The sequence below is a fragment of the Bufo bufo genome, chromosome 4 (genome assembly GCF_905171765.1).
Source record: "Bufo bufo chromosome 4, aBufBuf1.1, whole genome shotgun sequence".
Classification (NCBI taxonomy): Eukaryota; Metazoa; Chordata; class Amphibia; order Anura; family Bufonidae; genus Bufo; species Bufo bufo.
Window position 1 is genome coordinate 428,917,174 of NC_053392.1, and position 17,672 is coordinate 428,934,845.

Here is a 17,672-nt window from a genome sequence, read left to right on the forward strand (position 1 = left end):
GGTCAAATTGTATAAGCTCTGTGAAAGGGCCACAGGCTATACCCACAAATTTCGGATCTATAAGGGAAAAGATCAGACCCTGGAGCCGGTCGGTTGCCCTGACTACCTGGGGAGCAGTGGGAAGACAGTCTGGGACTTGGTGTCACCCTTATTTGGCAAGGGGTACCATCTTTATGTGGACAATTTCTACACAAGTGTGCCCTTCTTCAGGCATTTGTTCCTAGAAGAGATTGGCTGCTGTGGCACCGCACGATCTAGTCGCGTGGGCTTCCCCCAATGGCTCGTTACCACCCGTCTTGCAAGGGGGGAGAGGGCTGCCTTGTGTAACGAAGAACTGCTCGCGGTGAAATGGAGAGACAAGCGTGACGTTTACATGCTCTCCTCCATTCACGCAGACACGACAATACAAATTGAGCGAGCAACCCGTGTCATTGAAAAGCCCCTCTGTGTCCACGACTATAATTTGCTCATGGAAGGGGTGGACTTCAATGACCAGATGTTGTCTCCGTATTTAGTTTCCCGACACACCAGACGCTGGTATAAGAAGGTGTCTGTATATTTAATTCAATTGGCTGCATATAATAGTTTTGTTCTCTACAGTAAGGCTGGGAGAACACGATCCTTCCTCAAATTTCAGGAAGAGATCATCGAGAACCTCCTGTATCCAGAAGGTTCCGTGGCCCCATCCACCAGTGTAGTTAGCCGTCTACACGAGCGACATTTCCCCAGTGTCGTTCCTGGTACCTCAACCCAACCGTCACCCCGAAAAAGATGTCGTGTCTGTAGCAGGAGTGGAATAAGGCGTGACACCCGCTATTTCTGTCTTGAATGCCCTGACCACCCTGCCCTATGCTTTGGAGAGTGTTTCCGGAAGTACCACACACAGGTACAGTTAGCATAGGGATTGCATCTCACAGGACAGGGACACAGGGCTATTAGGGCCCTTTCTCTCACAGCTGTTGCAAACCTCTCCTTTCACCTGGGATAAAGTGCATAATGTACATCGCCACATCTTTGGGCGATTTGCGCTTTGCACATTGTCCCATGGGGAAGGAGAGGTTTGTCCTATAAAAGGTAAAAAAAAAAAACACCAGTAAGCAAAAAAGTTTCAGTTAAAAAAGTTAAAAAAAAGTTTATATGTTCTGTTCAAAAGTTATTATAAAGTTAATAAAATTTATTGCGTTGCGGCCTGGTTTTTTCTTTTTTGTTTTGTTTTTTTTACCTTCCAGGTGGACCAACCGATCGACTAGCTGCAGCACTGATGTGCATTCTGACAGAAGCATTGCGCTGCTGTCAGAATACACACAAGTCGGTGTATGCGGCGCTGCAAGACAAGATTTCTCCTCTGCAGTAAAAGATACGTTTGCCGAGGCATATGAGCTGAGGAGGCGGCGGTGTTCATATGCTTTGGCAAACACTTTGTATATATATAAAAAAAATAAAAAATCCCAGCAATGATTTATTCATCCACATCGATTGATGTGAATGGAGAAATCTGGTTTGCCAGGGCATACGGGCTAAGTGGGTATGGATGTTGGGCGGAGCTCCTATGTCCTGGCAGACGCCTTTCCCCTCCTTTTTTTTTTTGGCAGAGATTTTTTCATCCACATTGATCGATGCGAATGAAGAAATCTGTGCCATTCATTTTTTCTTTCAGCCCAGAGGCTGAACGAAAAAAAAAAATCTCATTACCCGTATGCTCAATATAAGGAGAATAGCAGAAACTCCTAATGCTAGCCATACATGTAATGATTGCGGAGACCCTCAAATGCCAGGGCAGTACAAACACCCCACAAATAACACCATTTTGGAAAGAAGACACCCCAAGGTATTCGCTGAGGGGCATATTGAGTCCATGAAAGATTGAAATTTTTGTCTCAAGTTGGCGGAAAGGGAGACTTTGTGAGAAAAAACCCCAAAAAATCAATTTCCGCTAACTTGTGCCCAAAATTGTTTTTTTCTATGAACTCGCCATGCCCCTCATTGAATACCTTGGGGTGTTTTCTTTCCAAAATGGGGTCACATGTGGGGTATTTATACTGCCCTGGCTTTTTAGGGGCCCTAAAGCGTGAGAAGAAGTCTGGGATCCAAATGTCTAAAAATGCCCTCCTAAAAGGAATTTGGGCACCTTTGCGCATCTAGGCTGCAAAAAAGTGTCACACATGTGGTATCGCCATACTCAGGAGAAGTTGGGGAATGTGTTTTGGGGTGTCATTTTACATATACCCATGCTAGGTGAGAGAAATATCTTGGTCAAATGCCAACTTTGTATAAAAAAAATGGGAAAAGTTGTCTTTTAGAGAGATATTTCTCTCACCCAGCATGGGTATATGTAAAATGACACCCCAAAACACATTGCCCAACTTCTCCTGAGTATGGTGATACCACATGTGTGACACTTTTTTGCAGCCTAGGTGGGCAAAGGGGCCCACATTCCAAAGAGCACCTTTAGGATTTCACCGGCCATTTTTTACAGATTCTGATTTCAAACTACTTACCACGCATTAGGGCCCCTAGAAAGCCAGGGCAGTATAACTACCCCACAAGTGACCCCATTTTGGAAAGAAGACATCCCAAGGTATTTCGTGATGGGTATAGTGAGTTCATGGAAGTTTTTATTTTTTGTCAAAAGTTAGTGGAATATGAGACTTTGTAAGAAAATTTTTTTTTTTTATCATTTTCCGCAATCTTGTGACAAAAAATAAAAAATTCTAGGAACTCGCCATGCCCCTCACGGAATACCTTGGGGTGTCTTCTTTCCAAAATGGGGTCACTTGTGGGGTATTTATACTGCTATGGCATTTTAGGGGACCTAAAGTGTGAGAAGAAGTCTGGAATCCAAATGCCTAAAAAATGCCCTGCGAAATCCTAAAGGTGCTCTTTAGAATTTGGGCCCCTTTGGGAACCTAGGCTGCAAAAGTGTCACACATGTGGTATCGCCGTCCTCAGGAGAAGTAGGGAAATGTGTTTTGGGGTGTCTTTTTACATATACCCATGCTGGGTGAGATAATTATCTTGGCCAAATGCCAACTTTGTATAAAAAAATGGGAAAAGTTCTCTCACCCAACATGGGTATATGTAAAATGACACCCCAAAACACATTGCCCAACTTCTCCTGAGTACGGCAATACCAGATGTGTGACACTTTTTTGCAGCCTAGGTGGGCAAAGGGACCCACATTCCAAAGAGCACCATTTTTGAAAGATTTTGATTTCAAACTACTTTGCACGCATTTGGGCCCCTAAAATGCCAGGGCAGTATAACTACCCCACAAGTGACCCCATTTTGGAAAGAAGACACCCCCAGGTATTTCATGATGGGCATAGTGAGTTCATGGAAGTTTTTATTTTTTGTCACAAGTTAGTGGAATATGAGACTTTGTAAGAAAAAAATAATAATAATAAAAATCATCATTTTCCGCTAACTTGTGACAAAAAATAAAAAGTTCTATGAACTCACTATGCCCATCAGTGAATACCTTAGGGTGTCTACTTTCCGAAATGGGGTCATTTGTGGGGTGTTTGTACTGTCTGGCCATTGTAGAACCTCAGGAAACATGACAGGTGCTCAGAAAGTCAGAGCTGCTTCAAAAAGCGGAAATTCACATTTTTGTACAATAGTTTGTAAACGCTATAACTTTTACCCAAACCATTTTTTTTTTACCCAAACATTTTTTTTTTCTATCAAAGATATGTAGAACAATAAATTTAGAGAAAAATTTATATATGGATGTCGTTTTTTATGCAAAATTTTACAACTGAAAGTGAAAAATTTCATTTTTTTGCAAAAAAATCGTTAAATTTCGATTAATAACAAAAAAAGTAAAAATGTCAGCAGCAATGAAATACCACCAAATGAAAGCTCTATTAGTGAGAAGAAAAGGAGGTAAAATTCATTTGGGTGGTAAATTGCATGACCGAGCAATAAACGGTGAAAGTAGTGTAGTGCAGAAGTGTAAAAAGTGGCCTGGGCATTAAGGGTGTTTTAAGCTATGGGGGCTGAGGTGGTTAAGCTATACATTACGCCAGTTTCTGGTGTAAATGTGCCATGCTACAGGAGTCCACACCCTTCCCACTAACTCCACCCAGCCTTTGTCCACTTTTAAGGAAAGTGACATGAGTGGTGGAAAACAGCAAAAAGCTGTACCATGTCGGGGCAAATGTGCCACAGGGTACCACACGGAACACGTATGCCTCCATGCCCAACCATCTGAATACTATAGCCTCCTTTCAATTGTACAGTTCCCCATAACCATATCCTTTCATTCTAATATTGTAATCACTTAAATATAGCATCATTATATTCACATACAGTACAGACCAAAAGTTTGGACACACCTTCTCATTCAAAGAGTTTTCTTTATTTTCATAACTATGAAGGCATCAAAACTATGAATTAACACATGTGGAATTATATACATAACAAACAAGTGTGAAACAACTGAAAATAGGTCCTATTCTAGGTTCTTCAAAGCCACCTTTTGCTTTGATTACTGCTCTGCACACTCTTGGCATTCTCTTGATGAGCTTCAAGAGGTAGTCCCCTGAAATGGTCTTCCAACAGTCTTGAAGGCGTTCCCAGAGATGCTTAGCACTTGTTGACCCTTTTGCCTTCACTGTGCGGTCCAGCTCACCCCAAACCATCTCGATTGGGTTCAGGTCCCGTGACTGTGGAGGCCAAGTCATCTGGCGCAGCACCCCATCACTCTCCTTCATGGTCAAATAGCCCTTACTTTCAAAGTTTTACCAATTTTTCGGCTGACTGACTGACCTTCATTTCTTAAAGTAATGATGGCCACTCGTTTTTCTTTACTTAGCTGCTTTTTTCTTGCCATAATACCAATGCTAGCAGTCTATTCAGTAGGACTATCAGCTGTGTATCCACCTGACTTCTCCTCAACGCAACTGATGGTCCCAACCCCATTTATAAGGCAAGAAATCCCACTTATTAAACCTGACAGGGCACACCTGTGAAGTGAAAACCATTTCACGGGACTACCTCTTGAAGCTCATCAAGAGAATGCCAAGAGTGTGCAAAGCAGTAATCAAAGCAAAAGGTGGCTACTTTGAAGAACCTAGAATATGACATATTTTCAGTTGTTTCACACTTGTTTGTTATGTATATAATTCCACATGTGTTAATTCATAGTTTTGTTGCCTTCAGTGTGAATCTACAATTTTCATAGTCATGAAAATAAAGAAAATTCTTTGAATGAGAAGGTGTGTCCAATCTTTTGGTCTGTACTGTACATATATAAAGTTTCATTTCGTTCCAATATCTCCTTCTTTATGCATTATTATTTTTTTGTGTGTGTCAAGGAGAGTATAATGTATGGGGATTTATTTAAGATTTGTTTTAAATTCATAATTTAAGGATTTTTTTTTGTATATGTCAAAAGTAAAAATTGGTTGGGTAGGCTAGTTTTTACATTGCTCATTTGTTGCTTCTATATGGGGATTTACATTGTAGTGAGTTGGTGTCTCGGTGATCATGGGGAAATGCAGAGGAAGGGGAAAAAGACTCTTGTGTACTATTTTTGTGATGTTTCACCTGGAGTTCATATTTGTTCATTTGTCCTTTCCATCATAGAGGTGTTCTTTAGGGAGCAAACAGGGCATCTTTCTGATGCATGAATAAGATGAATGAGAGTAACCTTTTAGGTGACCAGTAAGACTATAAACAGAACATTCACTATTGCATTTACATACCCACGGCTATTCCAGGATCAGAATTAGCAGTCTGAACTAGTTCTTTGCCCTGGTGGCGAATGACCCAATTGGGATCAATCTGTGCTGTTCCCTTAGGATCCAGAGGAACCATCTGGAATTTTCTAAAGTCTGTCTCGCTAATTCCACTGTTTTCTGGGCAGACATCAAAAATGTCAGGAATGCTGTCATTATCAAAATCATCCTTGCAGGCATCACCACGCCCATCACCTGTAAAGAAAAAAAAAAAAAGTAATATGACATTAATATTCATCAGCAATAGATTGTATACCAAAAAATTGCTGAACATTTTTCAATGACAAAAAAAAGACTCAATTATTTTTTTTCACATAAAAGTTTCTTTAGTCTTGCTGTGAGTACTTTCCGCAGTAATACTGGATAGAGGTAATTCTCACTGATTCATAAAAGTTTGGCATACTGCAAGGTATGTCATTTAGCAAAGACTGGCTTAGGCCTTTTATCCCTGACATAGTTGCCTGAAGGAACATTCCATAATAGATATTTAATATCAAGCGCATACTGCTGTGGCTTCACTATCAGGATCAAGATTCCATAAATCATGAAACTAAGCTTAAGGCCATACATATGTGATTGCAAAAGAAAAATGAATATCTTTCACAAGTAAAGGCTATAGGTTAAAACTCATGGACACCACAAAAGGAGAATATATAAAAACATTACTTTGATACAAGATTTGAGGTGCCAAAAAGGCTCTAGCAGTTCTGAAAGATGGAAACTGATTAGGGATGAGCAAATCGACTTTGGATGAAAAATCTGAAGTCGATTCGCGTAATACTTTGTTTGAATACTGTACGGAGCGAGCGCTCCGTACAGTATTAGAATGTATTGGCTCCGATGAGCCAAAGTTATTACTCTCGCAAGACTTCGCATAATAACTTCATAAATCAATTTCTATTGTAAAAAAACATTTCCTGAACTCGGGTTCGGTTCCAGGGTACCTTTACAGTTAGCCTCTTAACTACCATAAAGAGGTTGTCCTCCTTTTTCTGAATATGGGGCTGAGCTGCACCAGGCCACGTGACCTATATTTGTGACATCACTATCCTACAGGAAGCTATGAGAAGGCCGTTACACTACTGTATAACAAAACAATAACAAACACAGGTGCACTCTGCAGTCTCACTAAACCCTCAAACTGATTTTAAAATTGAGAGATTAGTCAACATGTCCTACGGTGTAGAACATGTCTAAGCCCGGGCACAACGCCAAGGTTTCTCAAGTAGCCCGGGACGCACCTGTGAGGCCTGGGACATATCAGCCAGTCTTGAGTGGGACTCGCAGACTCCTCCCTCCTCCCATTGCAAGCATGGGTACATGCTGGAGGTAACTGGTGAGCTGTTTGTGAGTCGGCCTTATGCTCCTGTAATTTGCCCACTGGCTCCTGGCATTGCCCATACGGCTCAGGTAGGAGAGTGTTAGGTCCTGGGCTACTTGAGAAACCTTGGCGTGGTGCCCGGGCTTAGACATGATCTACACCGTAGGACATGTTGACTAATCTCTCAATTTTAAAATCAGTTTGAGGATTTAGTGAGACTGCAGAGTGCACCTGTGTTTGTTATTGTTTTGTTATATTGTTATATTAATTATGACATCCGCACTTGTTACCTTGTGTAGGATGTCTATTGTGGTATTTGTGGTTCGCCGCGGGCATCCTCCACCGTATGCATTTTGCTGGGGATTGCCATTAGCAACGGGCCACAAATGCAGGATTTGCTCCCCTATATATATGCACAACTGCATGTGGGTTCGAGCACCTCCTGCTAATGCCAACCTGTCTTCTTAGTTTGTATATATAGATTCCTGGAGGTGTATAAACTCTAATTTAAATGTGCCTGTTTTCCATCTACAGGCCACATTTAGGTGCACCTGTGAGGCCTGGGACATATCAGGCAGTCTTGAGTGGGACTCGCAGACTCCTCCCTCCTCCCATTGCAAGCATGGCTACATGCTGGAGGTAACTGGTGAGCTGTTTGTGAGTCGGCCTTATGCTCCTGTAATTTGCCCACTGGCTCCTGGTATTGCCCATACGGCTCAGGTAGGAGAGTGTTAGGTCCCGGGCTACTTGAGAAACCTTGGCGTGGTGCCCGGGCTTAGACATGTTCTACACCGTAGGACATGTTGACTAATCTCTCAATTTTAAAATCAGTTTGAGGGTTTAGTGAGACTGCAGAGTGCATCTGTGTTTGTTATTGTTTTGTTATATTGTTATATTAATTATGACATCCGCACTTGTTACCTTGTGTAGGATGTCTATTGTGGTACTTGTGGTTCGCCGCGGGCATCCTCCACCGTATGCATTTTGCTGGGGATTGCCATTAGCAACGGGCCACAAGTGCAGGATTTGCTCCCCTATATATATGCACAACTGCATGTGGGTTCGAGCACCTCCTGCTAATGCCAACCTGTCTTCTTAGTTCGTTACACTACTGCAAGTCCCGCTGCTTCCTCAAACAGCTGATTGGCGAAGGTCCTGGGTGTTGGACCTGCACCAATCATATGCTGCTGACCTATCCAGATGATAGATCATTAGTAAGAAAAAGGCAGACAACCCCTTTAATTGTCTAGTGACTAGACAATTTCTCTGTGATGTAGCCCACATTGGGATTTAATAGTTCTGATGCAGTTCTTTAGAGCTTTAAAGCTGCTGAGAATATTTTTCAGTTTTGACAGCTGTTACTTTTTTATTTTTCCATCAATGTAGCTGTAGGAGGTCTTGTCTTTTCTGGGATGAGTTGTAGTTTTTAATGGCACCATTTTAGGATATAATGTATTTTTGGGGTTCTGTTTCTATGCCATTCACCCTGCAGTGTAAATGACAAGCAAATGACAAGGTCAAATTGTAGTCCTTTACTGCTACCATTTTGGGGTACATACAACTTTTTATTCCATGAGACGAGATAAACAAAGACTAGCAATTTTAGAATTCTATTTTTAATGGTATATTTGTGTTCATTTTAATGTATAGGCTGTTAAGGATGTGGCAATACCTATTATGCATATTTTTTTATGTGTTAATAGCATACAAAAATACGTCTGGAATCACACTTTACTGCGACCTGTCATCTCCTCCAAAAATAGCAGCTGCCTTTACCTAGCTGAAGCTGCTACTTTTTTCTTGTTCCTGAGTAGGGATAAGCGAACCCGAACTGTATAGTTCGGGTTCGTACCGAATTTTGGGGTGTCCGTGACACAGACCCGAACCCGAACATTTTCGTAAAAGTCCGGGTTCGGGTTCGGTGTTCGGCACTTTCTTGGCGCTTTCTGAAAGGCTGCAAAGCAGCCAATCAACAAGCGTCATACTACTTGCCCCAAGAGGCCATCACAGCCTTGCCTACTATTGGCATGGCTGTGATTGGCCAGTGCAGCATGTGACCCAGCCTCTATATAAGCTTGGGTCACGTAGCACTGCACGTCACTCTGCTGATTCAAGCATAGGGAGAGGTTGCAGCTGCGACGTTAGGGCGAGATTAGGCAGATTAACTCCTCCAAAAGACTTCATTCTGTGATCGATCTGCAGCTGTGGATCATTGAAGTGCTAATATCGACTTGCTCACTTTTTTGAGGCTGCCCAGAGCGTTTTTAGATCACTTTTTTCTGGGGTGATCGGCGGCCATTTTGTGACTTGTGGTGCACCAGCACAAGCTATCACCAAGTGTATTTAACCATCAATAGTGTGGTTATTTTGTGCTATATCCTACATCAGCTGCAGGCTGAGCCTGTGTCACCGAAGTGCATTTAACCATCAACAGTCTGGTTATTTTTTGGCCATATACTACATCAGCTGCAGGCTGAGCCTGTGTCACCGAAGTGCATTTAACCATCAACAGTCTGGTTGTTTTTTGGCCAAATACTACATCTGGTGCAGGCTGAGCCTGTGTCACCCAAGTGCATTTAACCATCAATAGTGTGGTTATTTTTTTGGCCATATACTACATCAGGGGCAAGTTGAGCCTGTCACCCAGCGCCTAAAAAATAGACCTGACATTTCTATTCAACCAAATCTGTACTGTTTTAGCTGGTCAAGTTATTTGTAGTGACCGTAAAAGCACATTTTTTGTTCTGGGTTGAAAAACTATTCCCAAATTTGCCATTCTCAAAATAACTAGTTTCTGCTATATGAGGCCAACTTGAAACCTATCCCAAAAAGGATATCTTACATTGAAGGTGCTGATAGTGTCATTCAGAAAAACCTAAGACACACGCTACCGTGCAGATAGAAGTCTGATTCTGTGATTAAACCGATACCTGTCACACAGCGCAAAAAAAAACAGGCCTCACATTTCTATTCAACCAAATCTGTACTGTTTTAGCTGGTCAAGTTATTTGTAGTGACCGTAAAAGCACACTTTTTGTTCTGGGTTTAAAAACTATTCCCAAATTTGCCATTCTCAAAATAACTAGTTTCTGCTATATGAGGCCAACTTGAAATCTATCCCAAAAAGGATATCTTACATTGAAGGTGCGGATCGTGTCATTCAGAAAAACCTAAGACACACGCTACCGTGCAGATAGAAGTCTGATTCTGTGATTAAACCTATACCTGTCACACAGCGCAAAAAAAAACAGGCCTCACATTTCTATTCAACCAAATCTGTACTGTTTTAGCTGGTCAAGTTATTTGTAGTGACCGTAAAAGCACACTTTTTGTTCTGGGTTTAAAAACTATTCCCAAATTTGCCATTCTCAAAATAACTAGTTTCTGCTATATGAGGCCAACTTGAAACCTATCCCAAAAAGGATATCTTACATTGAAGGTGCTGATAGTGTCATTCAGAAAAACCTAAGACACACGCTACCGTGCAGATAGAAGTCTGATTCTGTGATTAAACCTATACCTGTCACACAGCGCAAAAAAAAACAGGCCTCACATTTCTATTCAACCAAATCTGTACTGTTTTAGCTGGTCAAGTTATTTGTAGTGACCGTAAAAGCACACTTTTTGTTCTGGGTTTAAAAACTATTCCCAAATTTGCCATTCTCAAAATAACTAGTTTCTGCTATATGAGGCCAACTTGAAACCTATCCCAAAAAGGATATCTTACATTGAAGGTGCTGATAGTGTCATTCAGAAAAACCTAAGACACACGCTACCGTGCAGATAGAAGTCTGATTCTGTGATTAAACCTATACCTGTCACACAGCGCAAAAAAAAAACAGGCCTCACATTTCTATTCAACCAAATCTGTACTGTTTTAGCTGGTCAAGTTATTTGTAGTGACCGTAAAAGCACACTTTTTGTTCTGGGTTTAAAAACTATTCCCAAATTTGCCATTCTCAAAATAACTAGTTTCTGCTATATGAGGCCTACTTGAAATCTATCCCAAAAAGGATATCTTACATTGAAGGTGCTGATAGTGTCATTCAGAAAAACCTAAGACACACGCTACCGTGCAGATAGAAGTCTGATTCTGTGATTAAACCTATACCTGTCACACAGCGCAAAAAAAAACAGGCCTCACATTTCTATTCAACCAAATCTGTACTGTTTTAGCTGGTCAAGTTATTTGTAGTGACCGTAAAAGCACACTTATTGTTCTGGGTTGAAAAACTATTCCCAAATTTGCCATTCTCAAAATAACTAGTTTCTGCTATATGAGGCCTACTTGAAATCTATCCCAAAAAGGATATCTTACATTGAAGGTGCTGATAGTGTCATTCAGAAAAACCTAAGACACACGCTACCGTGCAGATAGAAGTCTGATTCTGTGATTAAACCTATACCTGTCACACAGCGCAAAAAAAAACATGCCTCACATTTCTATTTAACCAAATCTGTACTGTTTTAGCTGGTCAAGTTATTTATAGTGACCGTAAAAGCACACTTTTTTTTCTGGGTTGAAAAACTATTCCCAAATTTGCCATTCTCAAAATAACTAGTTTTTGCTATATGAGGCCTACTTAAAATCTATCCCAAAAAGGATATCTTACATTGAAGGTGCTGATAGTGTCATTCAGAAAAACCTAAGACACACGCTACCGTGCAGATAGAAGTCTGATTCTGTGATTAAACCTATACCTGTCACACAGCGCAAAAAAAAACAGGCCTCACATTTCTATTCAACCAAATCTGTACTGTTTTAGCTGGTCAAGTTATTTGTAGTGACCGTAAAAGCCCACTTTTTGTTCTGGGTTGAAAAACTTTTCCCAAATTTGCCATTCTCAAAATTGTGGTGAACGGGAACAATGAGGAAAACATCTAATAAGGGACGCGGACGCGGACGTGGTCGTGGTGGTGTTAGTGGACCCTCTGGTGCTGGGAGAGGACGTGGCCGTTCTGCCACAGCCACACGTCCTAGTGAACCAACTACCTCAGGTCCCAGTAGCCAGCAGAATTTACAGCGATATTTGGTGGGGCCCAATGCCGTTCTAAGGATGGTAAGGCCTGAGCAGGTACAGGCATTAGTCAATTGGGTTGCCGACAGTGGATCCAGCACGTTCACATTATCTCCCACCCAGTCTTCTGCAGAAAGCGCACAGATGGCGCATGAAAACCAAGCCCATCAGTCTGTCACATCACCCCCATGCATATCAGGGAAACTGTCTGAGCCTCAAGTTATGCAGCAGTCTCTTATGCTGTTTGAAGACTCTGCTGGCAGTGTTTCCCAAGGGCATCCACCTAGCCCTTCCCCAGGGGTGGAAGAGATAGAATGCACTAACGCACAACCACTTATGTTTCCTGATGATGAGGACATGGGAATACCACCTCAGCACGTCTCTGATGATGACGAAACACAGGTGCCAACTGCTGCGTCTTTCTGCAGTGTGCAGACTGAGCAGGAGGTCAGGGATCAAAACTGGGTGGAAGACGATGCAGGGGACGATGAGGTCCTAGACCCCACATGGAATGAAGGTCGTGCCACTGACTTTCAGAGTTCGGAGGAAGAGGCAGTGGTGAGACCGAGCCAACAGCGTAGCAAAAGAGGGAGCAGTGGGCAAAATCAGAACACCCGCCGCCAAGAGACTCCGCCTGCTACTGACCGCCGCCATCTGGGACCGAGCACCCCAAAGGCAGCTTCAAGGAGTTCCCTGGCATGGCACTTCTTCAAACAATGTGCTGACGACAAGACCCAAGTGGTTTGCACGCTGTGCCATCAGAGCCTGAAGCGAGGCATTAACGTTCTGAACCTTAGCACAACCTGCATGACCAGGCACCTGCATGCAAAGCATGAACTGCAGTGGAGTAAACACCTTAAAAACAAGGAAGTCACTAAGGCTCCCCCTGCTACCTCTTCTGCTGATGCCATCTCGGCCTCTTCTGCTGCTGCCGCCGCCTCAGCCTCTTCTGCTGCTGCCGCCGCCTCGGCCTCTTCCTCTGCCTCTGGAGGAACGTTGGCACCTGCCGCCCAGCAAACATGGAATGTACCACCAACACCACCACCTGCGTCACCAAGCATCTCAACCATGTCACACGGCAGCGTTCAGCTCTCCATCTCACAAACATTTGAGAGAAAGCGTAAATTCCCACCTAGCCACCCTCGATCCCTGGCCCTGAATGCCAGCATTTCTAAACTACTGGCCTATGAAATGCTGTCATTTAGGCTGGTGGACACACACAGCTTCAAACAGCTCATGTCACTTGCTGTCCCACAGTATGTTGTTCCCAGCCGCCACTACTTCTCCAAGAGAGCCGTGCCTTCCCTGCACAAACAAGTGTCCGATAAAATCAAATGTGCACTGCGCAACGCCATCTGCGGCAAGGTCCACCTAACCACAGATACGTGGACCAGTAAGCACGGCCAGGGACGCTATATCTCCCTAACTGCACACTGGGTAAATGTAGTGGCGGCTGGGCCCCAGGCGGAGAGCTGTTTGGCGCACGTCCTTCCGCCGCCAAGGATCGCAGGGCAACATTCTTTGCCTCCTGTCTCCTCCTCCTCCTACTCAGCTTCCTCCTCCTCTTCTTCCACCTGCTCATCCAGTCAGCCACACACCTTCACCACCAACTTCAGCACAGCCCAGGGTAAACGTAAGCAGGCCATTCTGAAACTCATATGTTTGGGGGACAGGCCCCACACCGCACAGGAGTTGTGGCGGGGTATAGAACAACAGACCGACGAGTGGTTGCTGCCGGTGAGCCTCAAGCCCGGCCTGGTGGTGTGCGATAATGGGCGAAATCTCGTTGCAGCTCTGGGACTAGCCGGTTTGACGCACATCCCTTGCCTGGCGCATGTGCTGAATTTGGTGGTACAGAAGTTCATTCGCAACTACCCCGACATGTCAGAGCTGCTGCATAAAGTGCGGGCCGTCTGTTCGCGCTTCCGGCGTTCACACCCTGCCGCTGCTCGCCTGTCTGCGCTACAGCGTACCTTCGGCCTTCCCGCTCACCGCCTCATATGCGACGTACCCACCAGGTGGAACTCCACCTTGCACATGCTGGACAGACTGTGCGAGCAGCAGCAGGCTATAGTGGAGTTTCATCTGCAGCAGGCACGGGTCAGTCGCACTGCTGATCAGACACACTTTACCACCAATGACTGGGCCTCCATGCGAGACCTGTGTGCCCTGTTGCGTTGTTTCGAGTACTCCACCAACATGGCCAGTGGCGATGACGCCGTTATCAGCGTTACAATACCACTTCTATTTCTCCTTGAGAAAACACTTAGGGCGATGATGGATGAGGAGGTGGCCCAGGAGGAAGAGGGGTAATTTTTAGCACTTTCAGGCCAGTCTCTTCGAAGTGACTCAGAGGGAGGTTTTTTGCAACACCAGAGGCCAGGTACAAATGTGGCCAGAAAGGGCCCACTACTGGAGGACGAGGAGGACGAGGATGAGGAGGAGGTGGAGGAGGATGAGGATGAAGCATGTTCACAGCGGGGTGGCACCCAAAGCAGCTCGGGCCCATCACTGGTGCGTGGCTGGGGGGAAACACAGGACGATGACGATACGCCTCCCACAGAGGACAGCTTGTCCTTACCTCTGGGCAGCCTGGCACACATGAGCGACAACATGCTGCAGTGCCTGCGCAACGACAGCAGAGTTGCCCACATTTTAATGTGTGAGGACTACTGGGTTGCCACCCTGCTGGATCCCCGGTACAAAGACAATGTGCCCACCTTACTTCCTACACTGGAGCGTGATAGGAAGATGCGCGAGTACAAGCGCACGTTGGTAGACGCGCTACTAAGAGCATTCCCAAATGTCACAGGGGAACCAGTGGAAGCCCAAGGCGAAGGCAGAGGAGGAGCAAGAGGTCGCCAACGCAGCTGTGTCACGGCCAGCTCCTCTGAGGGCAGGGTTAGCATGGCAGAGATGTGGAAAAGTTTTGTCACCACGCCACAGCTAACTGCACCACCACCTGATACGGAACGTGTTAGCAGGAGGCAACATTTCACTAACATGGTAAAACAGTACCTGTGCACACCCCTCCACGTACTGACTGATTTTTCGGACCCATTCAACTTCTGGGTCTCCAAATTGTACACGTGGCCAGAGCTAGCCTTTTATGCCTTGGAGGTGCTGGCCTGCCCGGCGGCCAGCGTTTTGTCTGAACGTGTATTCAGCACGGCAGGGGGCGTCATTACAGACAAACGCAGCCGCCTGTCTACAGCCAATGTGGACAAGCTGACGTTAATAAAAATGAACCAGGCATGGATCCCACAGGACCTGTCTATCCCTTGTGCAGATTAGATATTAACTACCTCCCCTTAACCATATATTATTCTACTCCAGGGCACTTCCTCATTCAATACTATTTTTAATTTCATTTTACCATTATATTGCGGGGCAACCCAAAGTTGAATGAACCTCTCCTCTGTCTGGGTGCCGGGGCCTAAATGTGTGACAGTGGCCTGTTCCAGTGGTGGGTGACATGAAGCCTGATTCTCTGCTATGACATGAAGACAGATTCTGTGCTGACATAAGGCCAGATTCTCTGTTACGGGACCTCTCTCCTCTGCCTGGGTGCCGGGGCCTAAATATGTGACAGTGGCCTGTTCCAGTGGTGGGTGACGTGAAGCCTGATTCTCTGCTATGACATGAAGACAGATTCTGTGCTGACATAAGGCCAGATTCTCTGTTACGGGACCTCTCTCCTCTGCCTGGGTGCCGGGGCCTAAATGTGTGACAGTGGCCTGTTCCAGTGGTGGGTGACGTGAAGCCTGATTCTCTGCTATGACATGAAGACTGATTCTGCGCTGAGATAAGGCCAGATTCTCTGTTACGGGACCTCTCTCCTCTGCCTGGGTGCCTGGGCCTAAATGTGTGACAGTGGCCTGTTCCAGTGGTGGGTGACGTGAAGCCTGATTCTCTGCTATGACATGAAGACAGATTCTGTGCTGACATAAGGCCAGATTCTCTGTTACGGGACCTCTCTCCTCTGCCTGGGTTCCTGGGCCTAAATGTGTGACAGTGGCCTGTTCCAGTGGTGGGTGACATGAAGCCTGATTCTCTGCTATGACATGAAGAGAGATTCTGCGCTGACATAAGGCCAGATTCTCTGTTACGGGACCTCTCTCCTCTGCCTGGGTGCCTGGGCCTAAATGTGTGACAGTGGCCTGTTCCAGTGGTGGGTGATGTGAAGCCTGATTCTCTGCTATGACATGAAGACTGATTCTGCGCTGACATAAGGCCAGATTCTCTGTTACGGGACCTCTCTCCTCTGCCTGGGTGCCTGGGCCTAAATGTGTGACAGTGGCCTGTTCCAGTGGTGGGTGACGTGAAGCCTGATTCTCTGTTATGACATGAAGACAGATTCTGTGCTGACATAAGGCCAGATTCTCTGTTACGGGACCTCTCTCCTCTGTCTGGGTGCCGGGGCCTAAATATGTGACAGTGGCCTGTTCCAGTGGTGGGTGACATGAAGCCAGATTCTCTGCTATGGCATGAAGAGACTGATTCTCTGCTGACATGAAGCCAGATTCTTTGCTATGGCATCAAGAGACTAATTCTCTGCTGACGTGAAGCCAGATTCTCTGCTATGGGACCTCTGTCCAATTGATATTGGGTCATTTTTATTTTTTTAATTCTTATTTTAATTCATTTCCCTATCCACATTTGTTTGCAGGGGATTTACCTACATGTTGCTGCCTTTTGCAGCCCTCTAGCTCTTTCCTGGGCTGTTTTACAGCCTTTTTAGTGCCCAAAAGTTCGGGTCCCCATTGACTTCAATGGGGTTCGGGTTCGGGACGAAGTTCGGTTCGGGTTCGGAACATTTCCGGGAAGTTCGGCTGAACTTCTCGAACCCGAACATCCAGGTGTTCGCTCAACTCTATTCCTGAGCAATTGGTGCAGTTTCGGCTTAATAACATATAAGGAGCCAAAACTAATGGCATCAATGGCCAAGGAAGCCAGGAAAATGCAGCTGCTGATGTTGGCACACGTGACAGGTCTCCAATAATGACAGCAAATTATCAACATCCTAAACATCTAGGAAAAGATGAAAGCCTTTACTCAAGACAATCTGCAAAGCTTTGCTCAAATAATGTGAAGTCCAGTCAGAACTATTGGATAGAAAAAGAGTCCATAGTATAAGGCCTACACAGATATATGGAAATGAACATTAGGAGAAGCCATCTTGTCTGATTTTTTCAAAAGGGCAATATGAGTTCAAACCCTTTGGACTTAGAATCCCTAAATCCGAGATAAAGGATTTGTGCAGAAATGTTAGCATAAGTATTCAAACAATGTCTTCATCAAGACAAAGTATGACATGAATCCTGTTTTATCACAATGACTAGGAAAGGTGTTTAGTCATGTCTAGGAGTTGTGTACCTACAAGTCCTTGAGAATAGAGGTCTAATCCTGGATACACTTTTATATTTACATTATATTGTTCTAGAAGTTCTGTCTAAAATCCCAGTTAAAGGTTATCCCTTCTTCAAATTAAAAAGAAAAATATAGAAAATAGCTATAATTGTCAAAACTTTTTACATAGAGCCCTAGTGCCATCTAGGGGTAGAGTAAAAATTAAGACATTTATTATGAAAT

The 17,672-nt window shown here is 44.4% G+C and overlaps 1 protein-coding gene across 1 annotated transcript in view; it reads right to left on the bottom strand.

Annotated features, from left to right (window-relative positions):
• The window catches only part of THBS2 (thrombospondin 2), a 305,556-nt gene that overhangs the window by 51,128 nt on the left and 236,756 nt on the right, over positions 1 to 17,672 (bottom strand). Inside the window, exon 18 of the mRNA XM_040429332.1 lies at positions 5,709 to 5,936. Within this exon, the coding sequence (XP_040285266.1) occupies positions 5,709 to 5,936 (228 nt within the window). The remainder of the gene's footprint in view (positions 1 to 5,708; positions 5,937 to 17,672) is intronic.